At 36.4% G+C, this 22,153-nt stretch overlaps 1 protein-coding gene across 1 annotated transcript in view; it reads left to right on the top strand.

Moving 5' to 3' along the window:
- LOC108366472 (nuclear pore complex protein Nup205-like) overlaps window positions 1-9,270 on the top strand; it is a gene marked incomplete at its 3' end in the record, with an annotated part of 58,599 nt that extends 49,329 nt beyond the window's left edge. The window contains exon 5 of the mRNA XM_017620895.1: window positions 9,153-9,270. Coding sequence (XP_017476384.1) covers window positions 9,153-9,270 — 118 coding nt within the window. The remainder of the gene's footprint in view (window positions 1-9,152) is intronic.
- Between the last annotated feature and the right edge of the window lie 12,883 nt (window positions 9,271-22,153).

Raw genomic sequence — 22,153 nt, 5'->3', positions numbered from 1 at the left:
ATCCAAATTTCAAACTTTTTATTAAAATTAGAAAGATTCAACAAAGTTTTATTAAAACTGCTAATTTTTTTGTATAATAAAGTGCAAGTGTGAAGTTGCTGAAAACATTCGTTGATTTACCGTAAAATATAACGCGATATAACACGATATAAAACTGTATACCCAAAATCTTTTTTAGAAGTTTTAATTAAAAAATTTGAAGTTTTGATAAAGTTTGTTGAATCTTTCTAATTTTTATAAATATTGAAATTTGGATTTATATGGGTTTTGTTAGATAATAAGTTATAAAGACTTTTTTGAAAAAATTAATGAACATTAGATAAACAAAAAACGGAAGTCAAAATGTCGCTTTTAAAATAATTAGACAAAAGCTGTATATTTACTGTATATAATGTAACGTTTAATAGGTGCTTAATAGATACTTAATTAAAAAGAGTTACGAATTACTCGAGTCAATTTACATCATTCAGTAGACTATTGTTTGTTCATTTAAACTGAAAAACAAAATCAAATAATGTAACAAAATATTTTAATTAAACCATAAAGAGAACTTACTGGCTGGTGACTGAACGATTTCCCAACAATTTCTTCTGTCGCCACCTGTTGTGGCTCAGCTCGACACATTTGCGGAGGATTTTTTCATAGGTGGGTCGTCCTTCAGATTGAAATACATCTGTAAAGAATTACGCAGAATTCAAAATGACATTGTTTGGAACTTATGTTTATCTATTTAATTTTAATAACTTGCATTTAAGATATAGTTCGACCCATAACAGATACCATATAAATAAGTTTCAAACCTTACACAAAGTTCACAAAAATTAATCAAATTTCTAAATATTTTCATCAAAGTTTCACATTTTTTATTCCGAATTTTTGGTTGATTTTTTATAATTTTTTTGCTGAGATTGTTGCGCACACCCTCTGAATAAAAAGTTTGAAGTATTGAAATTTGATTAATTTTTGTGAACTTTGTGTAAGCTTTGAAACTTATTTAGATGGTATCTGTTATGGGTCTCCTGCCGTTAACTTCTCTTCAATGTCGAATGCAGCGTCAATGGTTGATATAGGTAATGTAGTTGCGATTTCTAACTCAATAGGATTTTCAACTTCTCCTGTTAAACGGCCGACAGAATGTCGAACTTTGGTTAAGACCACTTAGCACTCTCGAATCGTCTGATGATGTGCCATTATAGCACCTCTATCGAGAACCTAATGTATAAAGATAACAATATGCATACAAACACCCACTAGAAAAATTTTCATACATAGATTTTTTTTTACAAAGTAACAAAAATAATAAACTTTTTATAAAAAAAAAGTTATGATTTTTTTGTGTGGAAGTGGAGGTATATAAAAATAATACGTTTTCATTAACCGCTTTCTCCAGAGTATCTAGCCTATTAAATATTGCTTTCTGGTTTTCTAAAATTGCGTTCAGAAGATCTGTTATTGCTGAAAAGTAAAATGAAGTTAAAAGAAATCCATATCTAAAAGCGTATTTAACTACAGAGATAAAGGATGCATTCGAAAACGCACTAGAAAAATAGGTCTAACTTGCGCAACCTAATTGAAAATTAGCATCTAACCGTGGTTGCGCACATTTGGCATTACAATCTGCTGAGGTTAAGAAATAAAGAAGGCTGATGCTTTGTATTTTGACGTTTTCGAATGCACCCAAAATTATAAAAGGAAAAAACAATAAATTGTATGTATACCTTTGTTGTTGTCACTGTTTTCTTGACGTCTTATATTATACGCTGTACCCACTTGGAAAACTTTTCTATTTGCAATAGAAAATGTTTGCACTGAAAAAAAACATGTTAATTTAAATATGTAGTTTGAATTAATTGAAAATAATTTACCTTTGGGTGTACTCATCGCTGGTTGACCATTTTCTAGCACGTCGTCGTCTATGAATTATATTTCGTGCTCCATTTTCCTTGGAAATTCAAAATATGTATTAGTAAAATGCTCAATATAAAATATACATATGTATGTACAGTGAACAAAAAAAAATTCACGCGACATTTTAGCAAATTTTGGCTATTTTTTTAGTTTAGTTTAGTTTTTATTTGGTTCACTGTATGTATGTACATATTTATAAATACTGGAACCATTGTTTTATCTAATTACTACTAAATACTATTCTATCCACTTTAAATTGAGAACTCGTGGAATAGATTGTGAAGTATTGGTATTAAAAGAAATTTATTTTCATGCGGAATACAGAAATATTTATAGTCGATATCGCTTTTGAAAATTGTTATTGCTTGATCATTTAGCCTTTGGGCTATAAGTATTCCCAACCCAGGAACAGATTCCAGTGGTTCATGGAAATAACTTTCAATTTGCTGAAAGTTATATCCACGAACCACATCCCGTCCAGACACACTTTGCATCGATATAGCTTTGAAAGGGCCCGTTTTTTCGCTGTAACAATATGAATCCTTTTCCTTTTTTATGTTAACATCAAAGAACCAATTTTTAAATTCTTTTTTGAAGGAGCATCCGAACTATAGGATTCTTGAACTCTGAAATAAAGTTGTTCAAAAGTTTGTTTGGCTTTTTTATGATTTTCTTCAGGTATTGCATGTAATTCTCGTATTTATACGCTGAGAAGTTCTCCAAAGGTCCAAATTGATTCGTACACTGGGACAAATGCAATAAGCCATGAACGTTGAAGCTTATCAAATGCTCTCCGTGGGTACTTCCAAACAAGTTAACGAATTCCTGTAGAATCCCTTGGGCAATATTTGATTCAGTTTTAAAAGTTTTTTCGCAGGAAAGCAATCTAATACCTGCATGCAAAAGTAGGAAATGGTAGTACAAATCATCTTCTATGCAATCCTTTAAAACAAATATTCCTGAATATAGGAGAAATTGTCTCATTTCGGGTGATTTCCAGTTGCCCAATTCATCTAAGTCTCTACAAACACGGCCAAACTCTGAAGGAACCAATCGAGACAAGAAATTTATTTTTTCGTTCATTCTTGACACATTCCCCCTCTTGATAATCAGTTGTAAAAGTTTTTTGGTTACACCCAAATCCACAAGGTGCATTGGATCAAGGGGAAATTGGGAAACCATTCCGAAGTTATGGTTTTCAAGTATATTTCTTTGCTCCCTGAAAGGCATGCTATGATGCTCTACATCCAGCCTGTTATTAAAAGAAGAATCAGGTCGCAACTCATGAATTTGCTTGGAAAAACTGACTCGTCTTTTAATATACGTTCCTACCTGGTCACATTTAGGACAACCCTTTTTGCCATTATGCGAAAAAACACTTGTGACAAAAGCCCGAGCTGGCGAGTCACAGGTGAACAGGCGTACTTCGAATTCTTTTCGAATGTCTTTTGAACCAACTTTGAGTCCTTCCTTTTTAATTTTAGCAACTTCCTCGCAAAAGTCCTTCATGAAGTCATTGATGTTCCATGGCTTTTCAGTCCCAGCAAAACACGCAATGACAAAAGGACTTTCCTGGGGATAACCAACGATCGCTCCTAAAATCGGCCACAAAACTTTTTTGGAACTTTTAAAAAGTCTCAGTCCGTCAATTCCGACATCGATTTGAATTTTATTGTCTTTCGCAAGAAAGTCGCAGGATTTTCTATTAAAATATTTTTCGATTCCGAAATACATAAACTCTCCACTCGGAATGGACTGGATCTGCACTTTTCTCTTGTTGGTCTTAAAAAGGCTTTTGGCACAAATGGGCAGGTCATTAACACCTATTTTCTTTGAACTTTGCAGCAAATCAGTCACAGTACTATGGGAAACACTGTTTCTGATTGCCCACGCCCTTATCACAGCAGCTTTTTCTTTAGTACCAGATTCCATATCTACCCCAGAACTCGAATTCTCCTGTTCCTCATGCTGCCACAAAGATTCGTTGTCTTCGTTTAAATCTACATTTATGGGCTCACTCTCATCAGTACCTACTGCTGCAAATTCTTCTAGCTTTCTGTACTTTTCTGCCCTAACCTCACACTTTTTCTTTTCTACACTTAACGCGTTTCTAAACGATTTCATTTTTACTTGCCTGTTTTCCTGCTAACTCCTTTCTCTGTACCTAGATTCCAACGGGCTGATGCAGTATCAGGTGCACTATCAGATGCGCCGGAGCAGTCCCCGGTGTAGATGCAGATTCCGCTTCTTTAGTTTTGCTTCAAATAGTACTGTTTAGTTTTGCTTTATATATTATTGTTTAGTTTTTTGGGTTTTCTTTATTATTTCACTTTATTTTTGTATTTATTTCTCTATTTATTCTAAACCGCCGCTCGAAATTGTTGTGCAATGCAAAGGAAAAGTTATAGTGATGTACGCCTTTTACTATGGCTCGGTATATCCTAAAAGTAACCGGAAAATAACCCGGTGTAAAAGGTTTTAGCTTTCACTTACCCAGAGAAAAGTTTTAGGAAATCCATCACTCTATTAACAAATTTCTTAAAAATTCTAAAAAATTTTTGTTATAAAACTATAGATCATATACATATGTACATACGTACAAATAAAATTTCCAAATATTTGGAAATGTCATTTGTATGTGTATCTGTGTAAGTTTATATACCTATGTATATATATTTAGGTACATAAATGTATGCATATGTATATATATAGATATGTATATGAAAGCCTCAGCTTTTTGGTATATTTAAATATTTAATATTGTGTTTGATACTAATTGAAAACTAAAGTTCAGCACTCGGATATTACATATAACATCCGGTTACTTGGCTTTATCAACGTACATAATACAGAATTCGAAACCTGGCAAAGCTGCCATTTTTTTTTGAACTGGCAGTGCCAGTAAAACCAAATGATAGAGCAGACAGAGTAAGATGTACATATCGCCACATATTGTATAACCATCTTCTTTTAACATTCATTGGGAATACACATTTTTTTTGTAGTAGTATTGGTTCAGAACTCTAATTTTGTTCAAGTCTTGGTGAATACGTTAGGTGGGTTTTGCTGGGTTACTCCCACTGGCACTGCCAGTTCAAAAAAAATGGCAGCATTGCCAGGTTTCGAATTCTGTATTATGTACGTTGATAAAGCCAAGTAACCGGATGTTATATGTAATATCCGAGTGCTGAACTTTAGTTTTCAATTAGTATCAAACACAATATTAAATATTTAAATATACCAAAAAGCTGAGGCTTTCATATACATATCTATATATATACATATGCATACATTTATGTACCTAAATATATATACATAGGTATATAAACTTACACAGATACACATACAAATGACATTTCCAAATATTTGGAAATTTTATTTGTACGTATGTACATATGTATATGCACTATAGTTTTATAACAAAAATTTTTTTAGAATTTTTAAGAAATTTGTTAATAGAGTGATGGATTTGCTAAAACTTTTCTCTGGGTAAGTGAAAGCTAAAACCTTTTACACCGGGTTATTTTCCGGTTACTTTTAGGATATACCGAGCCATAGTAAAAAGCGTACATCACTATAACTTTTCCTTTGCATTGCGCAACAATTTCGAGCGGCGGTTGTGAAAAACTGAAAAATAGTGGATTTTTAGAATAAATAGAGAAATAAATACAAAAATAAAGTGAAATAATAAAGAAAACCCAAAAAACTAAACAATAATATATAAAGCAAAACTAAACAGTACTATTTGAAGCAAAACTAAAGAAGCGGAATCTGCATCTACACCGGGGACTGCTCCGGCGCATCTGATAGTGCACCTGATACTGCATCAGCCCGTTGGAATCTAGGTACAGAGAAAGGAGTTAGCAGGAAAACAGGCAAGTAAAAATGAAATCCTTTAGAAACGCGTTAAGTGTAGAAAAGAAAAAGTGTGAGGTTAGGGCAGAAAAGTACAGAAAGCTAGAAGAATTTGCAGCAGTAGGTACTGATGAGAGTGAGCCCATAAATGTAGATTTAAACGAAGACAACGAATCTTTGTGGCAGCATGAGGAACAGGAGAATTCGAGTTCTGGGGTAGATATGGAATCTGGTACTAAAGAAAAAGCTGCTGTGATAAGGGCGTGGGCAATCAGAAACAGTGTTTCCCATAGTACTGTGACTGATTTGCTGCAAAGTTCAAAGAAAATAGGTGTTAATGACCTGCCCATTTGTGCCAAAAGCCTTTTTAAGACCAACAAGAGAAAAGTGCAGATCCAGTCCATTCCGAGTGGAGAGTTTATGTATTTCGGAATCGAAAAATATTTTAATAGAAAATCCTGCGACTTTCTTGCGAAAGACAATAAAATTCAAATCGATGTCGGAATTGACGGACTGAGACTTTTTAAAAGTTCCAAAAAAGTTTTGTGGCCGATTTTAGGAGCGATCGTTGGTTATCCCCAGGAAAGTCCTTTTGTCATTGCGTGTTTTGCTGGGACTGAAAAGCCGTGGAACATCAATGACTTCATGAAGGACTTTTGCGAGGAAGTTGCTAAAATTAAAAAGGAAGGACTCAAAGTTGGTTCAAAAGACATTCGAAAAGAATTCGAAGTACGCCTGTTCACCTGTGACTCGCCAGCTCGGGCTTTTGTCACAAGTGTTTTTTCGCATAATGGCAAAAAGGGTTGTCCTAAATGTGACCAAGTAGGAACGTATATTAAAAGACGAGTCAGTTTTTCCAAGCAAATTCATGAGTTGCGAACTGATTCTTCTTTTAAAAACAGGTTGGATGTAAAGCATCATAGCATGCCTTTCAGGGAGCAAAGAAATATACTTGAAAACCATAACTTCGGAATGGTTTCCCGATTTCCCCTTGATCCAATGCACCTTGTGGATTTGGGTGTAACCAAAAAACTTTTACAACTGATTATCAAGAGGGGGAATGTGTCAAGAATGAACGAAAAAATAAATTTCTTGTCTCGATTGGTTCCTTCAGAGTTTGGCCGTGTTTGTAGAGACTTAGATGAATTGGGCAACTGGAAATCACCCGAAATGAGACAATTTCTCCTATATTCAGGAATATTTGTTTTAAAGGATTGCATAGAAGATGATTTGTACTACCATTTCCTACTTTTGCATGCAGGTATTAGATTGCTTTCCTGCGAAAAAACTTTTAAAACTGAATCAAATATTGCCCAAGGGATTCTACAGGAATTCGTGAACTTGTTTGGAAGTACCCACGGAGAGCATTTGATAAGCTTCAACGTTCATGGCTTATTGCATTTGTCCCAGTGTACGAATCAATTTGGACCTTTGGAGAACTTCTCAGCGTATAAATACGAGAATTACATGCAATACCTGAAGAAAATCATAAAAAAGCCAAACAAACTTTTGAACAACTTTATTTCAGAGTTCAAGAATCCTATAGTTCGGATGCTCCTTCAAAAAAGAATTTAAAAATTGGTTCTTTGATGTTAACATAAAAAAGGAAAAGGATTCATATTGTTACAGCGAAAAAACGGGCCCTTTCAAAGCTATATCGATGCAAAGTGTGTCTGGACGGGATGTGGTTCGTGGATATAACTTTCAGCAAATTGAAAGTTATTTCCATGAACCACTGGAATCTGTTCCTGGGTTGGGAATACTTATAGCCCAAAGGCAAAATGATCAAGCAATAACAATTTTCAAAAGCGATATCGACTATAAATATTTCTGTATTCCGCATGAAAATAAATTTCTTTTAATACCAATACTTCACAATCTATTCCACGAGTTCTCAATTTAAAGTGGATAGAATAGTATTTAGTAGTAATTAGATAAAACAATGGTTCCAGTATTTATAAATATGTACATACATACAGTGAACCAAATAAAAACTAAACTAAACTAAAAAAATAGCCAAAATTTGCTAAAATGTCGCGTGAATTTTTTTTTGTTCACTGTACATACATATGTATATTTTATATTGAGCATTTTACTAATACATATTTTGAATTTCCAAGGAAAATGGAGCACGAAATATAATTCATAGACGACGACGTGCTAGAAAATGGTCAACCAGCGATGAGTACACCCAAAGGTAAATTATTTTCAATTAATTCAAACTACATATTTAAATTAACATGTTTTTTTTCAGTGCAAACATTTTCTATTGCAAATAGAAAAGTTTTCCAAGTGGGTACAGCGTATAATATAAGACGTCAAGAAAACAGTGACAACAACAAAGGTATACATACAATTTATTGTTTTTTCCTTTTATAATTTTGGGTGCATTCGAAAACGTCAAAATACAAAGCATCAGCCTTCTTTATTTTTTAACCTCAGCAGATTGTAATGCCAAATGTGCGCAACCACGGTTAGATGCTAATTTTCAATTAGGTTGCGCAAGTTAGACCTATTTTTCTAGTGGGTTTTCGAATGCACCCTTTATCTCTGTACTTAAATACGCTTTTAGATATGGACTTCTTTTAACTTCATTTTACTTTTCAGCAATAACAGATCTTCTGAACGCAATTTTAGAAAACCAGAAAGCAATATTTAATAGGCTAGATACTCTGGAGAAAGCGGTTAATGAAAACGTATTATTTTTATATACCTCCACTTCCACACAAAAAAATCATAACTTTTTTTTTATAAAAAGTTTATTATTTTTGTTACTTTGTAAAAAAAAATCTATGTATGAAAATTTTTCTAGTGGGTGTTTGTATGCATATTGTTATCTTTATACATTAGGTTCTCGATAGAGGTGCTATAATGGCACATCATCAGACGATTCGAGAGTGCAAAGTGGTCTTAACCAAAGTTCGACATTCTGTCGGCCGTTTAACAGGAGAAGTTGAAAATCCTATTGAGTTAGAAATCGCAGCTACATTACCTATATCAACCATTGACGCTGCATTCGACATTGAAGAGAAGTTAACGGCAGGAGACCCATAACAGATACCATCTAAATAAGTTTCAAAGCTTACACAAAGTTCACAAAAATTAATCAAATTTCAATACTTCAAACTTTTTATTCAGAGGGTGTGCGCAACAATCTCAGCAAAAAAATTATAAAAAATCAACCAAAAATTCGGAATAAAAAATGTGAAACTTTGATGAAAATATTTAGAAATTTGAATAATTTTTGTGAACTTTGTGTAAGCTTTGAAACTTATTTATATGGTATCTGTTATGGATCGAACTATATCTTAAATGCAAGTTATTAAAAGTAAATAGATAAACATAAGTTCCAAACAATGTCATTTTGAATTCTGCGTAATTCTTTACAGATGTATTTCAATCTGAAGGACGACCCACCTATGAAAAAATCCTCCGCAAATGTGTCGAGCTGAGCCACAACAGGTGGCGACAGAAGAAATTGTTGGGAAATCGTTCAGTCACCAGCCAGTAAGTTCTCTTTATGGNTCAGCCAGTAAGTTCCCTTTATGGTTTAATTAAAATATTTTGTTACATTATTTAATTTTGTTTTTCATTTTAAATGAACAAACAATAGTCTACTGAATGATGTAAATTGACTGGAGTAATTCGTAACTCTTTTTAATTAAGTATCTATTAAGCACCTATTAAACGTTACATTATATACAGTAAATATACAGCTTTTGTCTAATTATTTTAAAAGCGACATTTTGACTTCCGTTTTTTGTTTATCTAATGTTCATTAATTTTTTCAAAAAAGTCTTTATAACTTATTATCTAACAAAACCCATATAAATCCAAATTTCAATATTTATAAAAATTAGAAATATTCAACAAACTTTATTAAAACTTCAAATTTTTTAATTAGAACTTCTAAAAAAGATTTTGGGTATACAGTTTTATATCGCGTTATATTTTAGTATAATAAAGTGCAAGTGTGAAGTTGCTGAAAACATTCGTTGATTTACCGTAAATCAACGAACATTTTCAGCTACTTCAAACGTGCACTTTATTATACAAAAAAATTTGCAGTTTTTATAAAACTTTGTTGAATCTTTCTAATTTTTATAAAAAGTTCGAAATCTGGATGGGTTTTGTTACCTAATAAGTTACACATACTTTTTAAAAAAAATTAAATAAACAAAAAACAAGTCAAAATGTCGCGTTTAAAATATTTAGACAAAAGGTGTATGTGATTGGTAATTAATAACACATTTCTAAGTAAATACGAAATCTATTTGTGATTACCTGTTTCCGAACTTTTGATTAACAGCCTTATTCTGAATCACGAACGATAGGCAACACGAACGATTCGTCGGCGGAGGAATGCTTCAAAAATTAGTCTGGCGGCATCATTCTAGCCGGTTTAAACGCAACCAAGACCATTGCAACGTAATATATGAAAAGCAAGACGAAGACGACCGATAGAGTATAAAATCGTAATCAGAGATGTTGTCGTCTGCAGACGAATCGTTCGTGTTGCTGTAAGAATTCCTAAATATATATAGAAATACAAAGCATCAGTCTATTTTAACTGCAATAAGCACGTTAAGTCCGCAAGCGGAATATTTTAATCTTCTTTGCCTTAGAAATAAGAGACTTGCGATTTGTATTTTACATTTAGGAATTAGCTTACGTAATTTAATGCAGGCTCTTGGTAGTTACTCATTAAGGAGGGCTGCATTTGAGTTTATTATCCAATAAAATAAAATAATATGTATTAGATTATTATTTTATTTAATATGACATGCATTTGTATAAATGTGATTGGTTGTATTACGTGATATTAAAGAAATTTAATACTTCAATATATTTGGAGTAATGGAGTGAAATAAAAAATGTATATAAAAATATTAACTGTTATTTGTTTTGTTATTTATGCGGTATCTGTACGAATAAGTATAACAGGTAAAAAATACATTTATTACACGCTAATACTACGCAATATTTATGCGATGCCCGATGTTAATTAATTATCACATTATATACCTCTTAACAATAGCAGGTTGGAATGAGACCACAATAGAATAACATAATAGTAAAATTCCATGCAACGAAAAAGGAAAGATGCTCACATGTACAGCAGAGTATCCGTGAGGTTTGTCCTACAGCCCTTCATGAAATGATGGAAAGTTTTTGAATTTCTCACGCATACTTTTTGTAGTACTATGGGCTATATAACTTATAATTTTACAGATACTGTTCTTACTGGGAAGTGAAATGTTGCAATTCATAAATTCATCAGTGTTAAAGAGCTTATTGAAGCTCATTGTTATAAACTTAATAGACATACTTACATATTGCATTACGTATTTTACAGTTTGTCAAATACATATATCACCGGAGTAAAATGTTTAAATTTTCATTGACAGTAGTTTCTTAGGCACCCCGCACATTACGCGCCTAATCATAGTAGTGAATGGTTTCGTCATGCCGAAACGAATGCATGACGACTCGACTTCTGCACACTTTCGCGCCCTGCTATATAAGTCACCAGCTAATAAACACATTCTACATATAACACATTTGCTGGCCGTTCTTTCTTAACTACGACTTCCGCAAATATTTTTGCAGCGAAATATTGCATAAATGCTTGTGGTGTAATACAATTTGTACGAACTTTAGCCCGAAATAGGTTATTTTCAATTACTTCCTATAGAAATGCCAAATAATTTTTATTTCCAACACAAAAAATAACAAACGGCAAACGCCTTACAATGTTGGGCGCTTCAATGCATGAAGCTTTTATGAAACATGACATGAAATGGCGAAAACAGGATTATGAATCGTAATGTACAGAGCTTCATTGAAATACATGTGTTCAGCATAAAAACTTCACACTTTAGAATGCCAAAACGATTACACTACTATGATTAGGCGCTTAATGTGCGGAGCGCCTTAATATACAATGACGACAGAGCATTCGGAAAATAATATTTGATATTGAGTGGTGAAAATAACTATTCGTACAGTATTTTTTCTTATTTTTTACGAAAATAAAGTTCATATTTTAATCATGTAAATTAAATTTTCAAACTTTTTATAAAACTTAAATGAATCCAGCAAATTTCTATGAACATTTTTATTCAGAACTTTTAGTATGCAGGTTTTAGCTCATCAAGTGTCATAAAGTGCAGGTCTCAAGTGCTAAAAGCAGTCTCAATGGCAACACCAGTGTTTCTTCTATACAAAACTATATTTTATGCATGCGTTAAATGCGCAACACCCTTGAGAAAAAATTATAATAAATCAATATTAAATATTAGTAAATTGCACTTTATTTCACTGAAATTGAATAAGCTACAATACTGCATACCTACTCATTTTTTTCTAAAAATTCTGAATAAAAATTTTAAAATTTTAATGAAAATTTGTAGAAATTTTTTTAAGATTTGCAATAAGTTTGAAAATTTAATTCATATGGAATTTGCTAAAATATTACCTATATATTCGTGACAAATTAACGAAAAAAATTGTAATTAAGTAAAAAATTTGGGAATTTTTATTGTAAAACAATTACTGTACGAATAACTATTTTGACTTTGTACATATGTAGTTATATCCCATACATACCCTGTGGGGAAAAGTATCATGATTTTTCAATCTTTTTAGTTCTTCCGTGTGTGCGATTTTAAGTTATTTTGAAAGAAATGTGTTTTCAATTTGAAATTAAATTTGTTTGAAAGATTGTAAGAAATGTACGTTTACATACCTTTAGCTGTAGCTGAGTTTGCAGAGGTGCTCGCTGTTAGATTCCAGACGGTCCCAAGATGTTGAAATGTTAACACACATTTTGGTTTTGTATTACCAAGCTATGAAAAAGCATCTGCGAAGTTTAGAATAGAAGCGTATTTGAACGAAAAAGCCGCCGAACACATATCTATGTAAAGTAAACAAGCCCTTTTTCGATAGTTTTGAACTAGTTCTAAATTCGACAAATAAGATCTAGTTCGTTCTGCATCTCTTTTTCTATAGTTCCGAACCATAAATTCGTCACTTTTTAGATATAGATTTCTAGTGAAAAAAACTGAAAAAATTAGTCGATTTTGGACTGGTGAGGATCTAGCTCCTATCGAACTAGTTCCTTTTTGGCGATAAAGACCTAGTACGGGACTAGAAATTTGATTCACTAGTCCGCGGTTTACCTGCAGGGTATGTAGGTATGTATAAGTAAGCATGTCTATTAAGTTTTAAACAAAGAGCTTTAATAAGTTCTATAACACTGATAAAGTTGTGAACTTCAACTTTTCACTTAATATTAATTTCAAAATTACTTGTACAAGTGCTCTAAAAATTTTTTTTTCATCTAGAGGCGAGCGCCCGCTCGTGGGTGTCACCATAATAAAGTTATAAATTTGGAATTACTTGCTGTTTAAACCTGAAACCTTGACAAAATTTCTTTAGACATTCGTCTATAATGCTGCATTAAAACAAAAGTAGAATTTCAAACTTTATAACACAACTTTTGTATTTGTAAAAACCACCTGAATAATTTTTATAAAAAAGTTAAAAATCCGCAATTTTGCTTTTAACCCTTCAGAGGGTTTGAAAGATACACGAGAGGACGCGCCGCGACAATTTAGCCGCAAGGTGCATCTCAAAGGTTGACTGCATATTTTTTTTTATTTATGTCGAAAAATCATTCAAATAAAATATTTGAATAATTTGTGTTTATACTAAAACATATTATAAGCATTTTTTTTTTTAACTTTTATCCGTCATCGTTGTTGTTTTAGCGGCTACAACAACCCCGCTCAAATCGGTTAGTATCTCAGTCGTTGTCGTCAAGCTCATCTAACGGAAAACCCAAGAAGCGTGCAGCCTCTATAGGGTCTGCCCACAGGGACAGAGGCGTTAGTTGTGCCGGGTTATCCGGTAATACGAAGAGATGTTTCGACTCGTGGGGTGTCTCTCCGCATGTCGGACACTCAGTTAGCACATCTGCATCTAAACTGCTCAGGTAAGAGTTTAACCTGCTGCAGTAACCAGAGCGAAGCTGGTTGTGGTTCTAGTCTCCCGAGGCAGACGAAGCTCCGTCTCGTCGATGTCAGGTGGTTTTGTGCCTAGAACGGCATTCACAGGTCAGGAGTCTACATAAATCGAGACTGCTTCCCTGTGAATGCCGCTCAGGGCCTGTCGGTAAGCTGACGAGTCTAGAGGTTGCTTACTGAACCTCTGTACTTCGTCCGTCAGTTCATATAGAAGCCTTCTGACGTGCCTTGGCGAGGGCTCCTCTGCAAGCAAGTATCTGTTCGGGTGTCCACGTCTGTGGCTTCCTACTAGAATTTGCTTCAGAGCATGTGTTGTGCTCCTTCATGGGGAGCATTTTTGCTTCGTCGTGCAGGTGGTGTTCTGGCGACATCAGAAGACATCCAGTCGCTGTCCGAAGTGCAGTGTTTTGTGTCATCTGCAGGTTCATCCACTGGGTCCTACTAGTCCCCGGCGACCACACTGGTGCTGCGTAATTTAAAACGGCCGGCCAATTGCCTTGTATGTTGTCAGCAACGTTTCTTTGTCTTTGCCCAAAGTACTGCCGGCTAGCGACTTGAGGACTTGTGTGTCATCGACGTGAATGTCCAGCGGTTGTCTGACCTCCTTCCTCCAGGTGGTGAACAAGGTCGCAGAGGATTTTGTACGGGAGATGGTTAGCAGTGAAGAAGCGACAAAGATCGGAGAGATACCCGTTTACTTTCGAGCACAAGTCGTCAATTCCATTTCCAGACGCCATTATCGAATAATCGTCAGAGTAAGAGACAATCGAGACTCCCTCTAGTATTTGAGGGAACTTGGAAATATAATAGTTAAACAGTAATGGGGAAAGGACACCATCCTGTGGAACCCCCTGTTTTATTTTTCTACGTTTACTTGATTTGTCATTACTGACGAGTGTCGACCACTCAGATAATTCGCCGACCACCGTTTGAGCCTTTGACGCCAACGCTACTAGAATGGTTCTCTCACAGGGACAATTGCGGTTTAGGCCACGTGTTACCTGAGTGTTTATGACGTTAAGTGGTGTTGTTGAGCTGTGCACTTTACGGAAACCATGCTGATGCCTCGCCGGGTGAGGTTGTTCTTAAAATACGGGTGTGCAAGGCCTCTAGTGCATTCGCTACCTGGGAAAAGAGGGTTGTCGGACGATAAGACTCTCATTTGTTGGCCGGTTTCCCGGGTTGGAGCAGTGGGACCACTCTTCCTATCTTCCAGATGTCCGGAATGACGAGAGTGGCCATTAAAAGGTTGAGAACCTTGGCTAAATAGTCTGCTCCCGCAGGACCCAAATTTTTCAGGATCAACATGCATATTCCGTCGGGCCTCATCGCTTTAGCGGCTTTCGCATTCCCGCTATTGAAGCATTTACCGCTATTGAAAACAAGAGGCGCACTTGTTGTTGGCAGTTTGTGCAGCCTTCTGGTCACTCGCCGCTTGGCTTTGTCCGCCGGCGGATGCAGTAAATTGCCGGCTAAAATAGCTCGCGCATTGCTTACTCACTCCAGAGGCGAAGTTCTTCAGATACTCTTCCCACTTTTTCCGCTTATGTGCGTTCACGAGCTGCCGAATCGCCGCTTTGAGATCCCAGATACGGGGATTTCTGGGATCGGCCTGATGAAGGTTGTCACCCTCATCGGCTAGAACAGCCGCTCCGGGGTCCGTTATGCATCCTGCTTGTACGAAGCGAGCTGCGGCAGCTGTGATAACCCTGCGGAACTTACGTCGAACTAGGTGGACGTCGGTTGGAGTGAGTTGCGCAGCGAAGGTGCCCTCAGTAAATTCCGCGAAGCCTCTCCAATCAGCTTTAGTAAAGTTGATATAGGTCCGCTGTTCCGCGGAAGCAAAGTCGGCTGGTTTATAGGTCGAGATGACTATGAGCAGATGGTTTGATGTCAAGGTCAAGGTCGCCATGATACGTTGTTTATCAGACCTGCCCATAATCCTGGTGGGTGCGTCGTCGTTCATTGTGCAGAACGTCGAATCGTCTATCAGCTCAGCCAAGTCTGTTCCCCTGCGGTCGTTTGACAGGCTTGAATTCCAAAGATCGTAGTGCGCATTACAGTCACCAACTACCATACGGTGATATCCCGCCAGGCAGCTAGTGACATGGGGTATGTAAACGTTAAATATTTCGAGCTCGACATCGCCTGACCAGATAGCAATGCCCTGACATTCAAGGGTGGTATCCCTGCGGTCGATGTCTGCTTCGCTAAGACGATACTGCACGGTGTGATACGTGATGAGCTCTAAGCCACCACCATTATCTCGCTCGCGATCTTGACGGTGCACATTGTATCCGGCGCAATTCAACAATGTTGAGTTGCTGTGCAACTTCGTCTCTTGGACCGCAGCTATCAATATTCCATGCCTTCCCATAAAGACGGTTATCTCCTCGATCTTGCTCTGAAATCCGTTACAGTTGAATTGAAGGAGCCTCGTGTGGTTCGGGAGACGTGTTGTTATGCGGGCGTAAGGGATGTGTGTTGTCTTACCGCCATTGGCTGTGTGAGCTGCTGTGGAGGGTGCCGCCCTGTGGTAGTAGTGGGTGGCGTCGCAATTGGGGTCTGCGACCGAGCAGCGCAACATGGGCCCTCGAAGTTCCTCGTCCAATCTCGCGTGGTGCGCAGGCCTGAACGTGCCCTAAAGTGGCACCAGCCAAGGCAGTTATTGGCCTTGGCTGACGGAATATCCTGGTCTGACACACCGTGCAGAGGGTAGGAGGAACCAGGAGCTGTTGGCGGCGGCATGTGGGTGGTGGTGCGGTTGTGCCTGTTGTGTGGTCTTCCGTGGTTGTGGTGTGGTCTATTGTGTTGTTGTGTTGTGGTGCTGTGGTGTTTGTGTTGGGATTCTCAGGTGGACTGGGGTTTGCCGTGGAGGTTGCTCTGTTTGAGCAACAGGGGGCCACAAATGATGTGGTTCACTGCCGATGAGTCCGTAGGCATGAGCAGACTCTGAGGTGACTCCACCCGTCGCAAGCATTGCACTTGACTGAGGTGGTCTTGTGGTTCAGTCGTCTCTGGCATACACAGCAGGTGTAAGTCTCTGGACCTGGGTTTGACTCGATGCCAGCCCTGAGCAGAAGAATACGTAGCAAATGTAGCCTTATGGGCGAACAACGTCCGATATATTTCACCGACCTAAACGGGGTTAGATCGCCGAAACAACAGCCCTTGGTCGGGTAAAACCCGAGTCATTCGGTACGTAGANGTTAAATATTTCGAGCTCGACATCGCCTGACCAGATAGCAATGCCCTGACATTCAAGGGTGGTATCCCTGCGGTCGATGTCTGCTTCGCTAAGACGATACTGCACGGTGTGATACGTGATGAGCTCTAAGCCACCACCATTATCTCGCTCGCGATCTTGACGGTGCACATTGTATCCGGCGCAATTCAACAATGTTGAGTTGCTGTGCAACTTCGTCTCTTGGACCGCAGCTATCAATATTCCATGCCTTCCCATAAAGACGGTTATCTCCTCGATCTTGCTCTGAAATCCGTTACAGTTGAATTGAAGGAGCCTCGTGTGGTTCGGGAGACGTGTTGTTATGCGGGCGTAAGGGATGTGTGTTGTCTTACCGCCATTGGCTGTGTGAGCTGCTGTGGAGGGTGCCGCCCTGTGGTAGTAGTGGGTGGCGTCGCAATTGGGGTCTGCGACCGAGCAGCGCAACATGGGCCCTCGAAGTTCCTCGTCCAATCTCGCGTGGTGCGCAGGCCTGAACGTGCCCTAAAGTGGCACCAGCCAAGGCAGTTATTGGCCTTGGCTGACGGAATATCCTGGTCTGACACACCGTGCAGAGGGTAGGAGGAACCAGGAGCTGTTGGCGGCGGCATGTGGGTGGTGGTGCGGTTGTGCCTGTTGTGTGGTCTTCCGTGGTTGTGGTGTGGTCTATTGTGTTGTTGTGTTGTGGTGCTGTGGTGTTTGTGTTGGGATTCTCAGGTGGACTGGGGTTTGCCGTGGAGGTTGCTCTGTTTGAGCAACAGGGGGCCACAAATGATGTGGTTCACTGCCGATGAGTCCGTAGGCATGAGCAGACTCTGANTGTCGCCTTGAAGCCAGCTTCTTAAACATTTTGAAGACCTCAGCGACATAGCAAACAGCTGATTTTAAAGTTTGACATTTTGGTATATTTATTTCACAAATTGTGTATTTTTATTTAAGTAAATAAGAAAAACATGAACAATCAAGAATATGTGATTAATTTTGCGACAATTTAATTTTGCAGCACTACATCTACTCATTGTCGCCGGCAAAATTAGAAATAGATTTAATTTGGCGACGTCGACAATTGCAGTCCTGCAGCCAAGATGTCGTGCTGTCGTCAAAATAATTGTGTCCGTAAGAACGTGTGTATTTAAAATTTGACAGATGCTGCTTGTCGCTTGCTTTCGTCAAAGTGTTCCGAGCTTAAGGTGACTCCACCCGTCGCAAGCATTGCACTTGACTGAGGTGGTCTTGTGGTTCAGTCGTCTCTGGCATACACAGCAGGTGTAAGTCTCTGGACCTGGGTTTGACTCGATGCCAGCCCTGAGCAGAAGAATACGTAGCAAATGTAGCCTTATGGGCGAACAACGTCCGATATATTTCACCGACCTAAACGGGGTTAGATCGCCGAAACAACAGCCCTTGGTCGGGTAAAACCCGAGTCATTCGGTACGTAGAACCGGCTGTCATATCTGTTATCCGTCAACATCAACAGTGGTATTGGTGAAATATGCTTGCAATGTTTTCTGCAAACATTTTGGTTACAATTAATACAAGAAATTTTTGTTTTATTATTCCTGGTTTCGATTGCTGTTGCGTAGCTGGTTCTTTTCTATATAAGCTTAAAAACATAATTTTTTCTCTAAAACCTAACAAAATTAATATCATAATATTTATTTACAATAATGTTTACGCAAAGTATAATTTTAAAATTACACATGACAAAATACTTACAAAATAACAATTCAGACCCTTATTACAAACTCACTACTATCCACCAACTATTTTACAAAAAACAATTACGAATTACATTCAAAGTTTTTTGGTACACGGGAAGGCGCGACTCGGCAATTCAGCCGCATATATGAGACACCAACTTTCAAATACAAATATCAACTGAACATTGCAACCAACCAACGGCAAACTGTAAACCATGCTGCATCACAAAACATACAATGTCACTAAGTGGCAGTGGCCAGTTACTACAATTAGTATTTGAAAACCACAAATTAAAATTTTTGCGGCTAAGATGCCGCGGCGCGCCCTCGAAGGGTTAATAACTATTAAGAACTGTACTTGAACTCAGCTTCTTTAGAATAACATCAAGTTTATTGTGTAAAAATTTCAAATCAATCTATAATAAAACGTCCGAGTTATAGCGAGTTTAAGTGAATATTACTGAAAAATTGGCCGCTGTGAAAAATCGGGTTTCTTGGCTTTTTCGACATGAAGGCATTAGCAAAAACTTGGTTAAAATTAACTGTAAATGTGGTTTGGTGTAAGCTATCGATCACGACTGGTTACTGCGACCTAGTGTTGGGCGTTAATCAATTAATTATTTAATTATCTTGTTAATTGATTGAAAAAGTAATTGCAATTAAAATTTTAATTGCGCTTTGCAATTAAATTATTTCAAATTAAAATTTTAGTTGCAATTAAACCTTTAATTGCACACGACATTTAATTAAATTCCAATTACTTTTTTGGTAACAATTAACCTACTTATAAATAAAATAAAAAGTGCGGTACAGGCCTGAAATGCCGATGGCTATCATATTCACGTCCCAGGCCTATATAGTAGGCATTTGTAATCGTTAGGTTTTAATAATATTCACAAAAGAATTGAAAAGTTGTTAATGGTTAATTGCAGAAAATTACAATTAACAATCTAAGTATTAACTGTTAATTGCTACGTCTACAATTAACAGTTAATTAATTGTAATTCTCCACAATTACAATTAATCAATTGTTAATTGTTGTGGTAGCAATTAACAATCAATTAATTAATATTTGTTAATTGTCCTTACAATTAAAATTTGCCCAACACTGCTGCGACCCAAACACTTTTTTCATTTCTACAGCACTTTTTGGGGATAATCCGCAGGCGTATTTATTCCTCAGTCTTTATAGCGCAGTTGGTGAAACCAAGCCGAATTTATGCAAGGTGATATTACTGGCGAATTTAGGTTTTCGCCGCGGTCCTTCTGAATGTCAAAATCCAGGCGAATTTATACCAGGTGGTGTTACTGGCGAATTGAGGTTTTCGCCCCAGTCCTGCTGAATGTCAAAATGATGTGTTTTTTGTAAACAAGGCGAATTCATATTACAACAAACACATCATTTTGACATTCAGAAGGACTACGGCGAAAATCTAAATTCGCCAGTAACACCACCTCGTATAAATTCGCCTTGGTGAAAATCTAAATTCGCCAGTAACGCCACCTTGTATAAATTCGCCATGGGAGAAACTGTGTTCAAAAATATACAAAATCTGTTGATTTTAATACAAATTTATTATAGCAATAAGTCCAATTAAAAACGGGCTATATTAAGAGAACCTACCAACATGCACAGGGGTTGAGAGCTCACATCTAGCACGACAAAATTCGTATCTCCTGCGAACCATGCCGGATTATTCTCAAATTTTAACATAGTAATGTACTTTAGAAGGGGCACATTTGAAGCTAAGCTTCGATACCTCTACCGGTAACGGAGTTATAGCCTAAACTATGGCCACAAGAAATGGATAAGATTCACTTTCCGTAAAAGTATAAAAAAATATGACAATATCAGTGTTAAATGAAAGGTAATCTGACGTGTTTTAATCCATACATATTTTCGGGTTGCCACCGAGTCAAAATTTTAAAGTTATGTTACAATATCCGTTTTAATAATATTTCCGAGAGAATAATTTCTATAAGGGCCAAAATTCACAGTGCATATTTAACTCAGAATCGGTAGTTAACTACATATTTTTGTACTGAATTTGGCTCTAAATGAATGTATTTTTATGTTTTGTTAACCATACATGAACTTCCAAGTATTAAGCACATTTTTACGTTTTTCTAGCGCCCACATAAAAACAGTAAAGTTGATTTTTCATAATATCGTTTTTATTTCGTTGAAACTCTGTTCTCTTTTCAAAAAAGATATTTTTAATTTTTATACATATAGCAACTTATTTTCTACATTTAAGTTTATAGTTTAGTATGAAAATAAGTCTCCCCAACGTCATATATTTTTGTGGATCGAAGACTTTAAAAACCACAACCATAAATTCTATTGGGCTACTAAGAGAGAAGCTCGAGCAGAAAAATAAAAGTTATTTTTATTAATAAGGGAACATAGAAGTAAAAACAGTTCAGGGGACTATTTTATAATACGATGAAATCTGAAGTTCATAAAAGAAATGTCCATATTGCAACAAGTATTACCTTAAGATGTACTACTAAAAGACTTAGTCTTGCTATGTACAAAACTCTATATATAAGTAAATTGAAATTGAATATTAGGAAGTAACTATGTACTTCTTAGGTAATTATAAAAAGCTGGCAACCTTTGTTGGACAAGATCAATTAATTTAGTTGAAAAATACGATATGTACCTAATACGAACTTCTGTATCAGTCGTTAGAGCAGTCGAAAATACATACATATCTATATCTATATATATAAAAATGTTCGGTCGTCAAAACTCGAGAACGGCTGAACCGATTTCAACAATTTCTTTTTGTATTGTTCGGTATAATACCAGAACCAATGATATCGCAAAAAATTGGAGGGTTGCCACCTGTTTGAAAAATTTGCAACCCAATTATGTTGGTAAAATAAATAAATTATTACAATATGGGTATCAAATTAAAGAGGTTTAAGAAAGATAACTGCTGGAAATATTTTTGATGAGGGTTGCCACCTATTTGAAAATTTTAACTCAGTCAGATTGATAAAATAAATGAAATATTGTCATGTGGGTGTCAAACTAAAGAGTTTTAAGAAGGCTTACAGTTGAAAATAGTTTAAAGGAGGCTTACCACCTGTTAAAAAATTTAGCGTTATTTAATTGATAAACTAAATGATATATTACAATATAGATATTAAATTAAAGAGGTTTCAGAAAGACAACTACTGGAAATCTTTTTTAGGAGGGTTGCCACCTATTTTAAAATTTTTAACTCAGTTAAATTGATAAAGTAAATGAAATATTGCAATGTGGGTACCAAACTAAAGAGTTTAAAGAAGGCTCACAGGCGAAAATATTTTGAAGGAGGGTTGCCATCTGTTAAAAAATTTAGCGCAATTTAATTGATAAAAGAATGATATATTACAATATAGATATTAAATAAAAGAGGTTTAAGAAAGATAACTGCTGGAAATATTTT

Source organism: Rhagoletis zephyria, unplaced genomic scaffold (genome assembly GCF_001687245.7).
Source record: "Rhagoletis zephyria isolate East Lansing unplaced genomic scaffold, Rhagoletis_zephyria_1.1 Rzeph_scaffold_02282, whole genome shotgun sequence".
In the NCBI taxonomy this organism is placed as follows: Eukaryota; Metazoa; Arthropoda; class Insecta; order Diptera; family Tephritidae; genus Rhagoletis; species Rhagoletis zephyria.
Note: the sequence above shows the minus strand (reverse complement) of the source record. Positions and strands in the feature narration are given on the sequence as shown.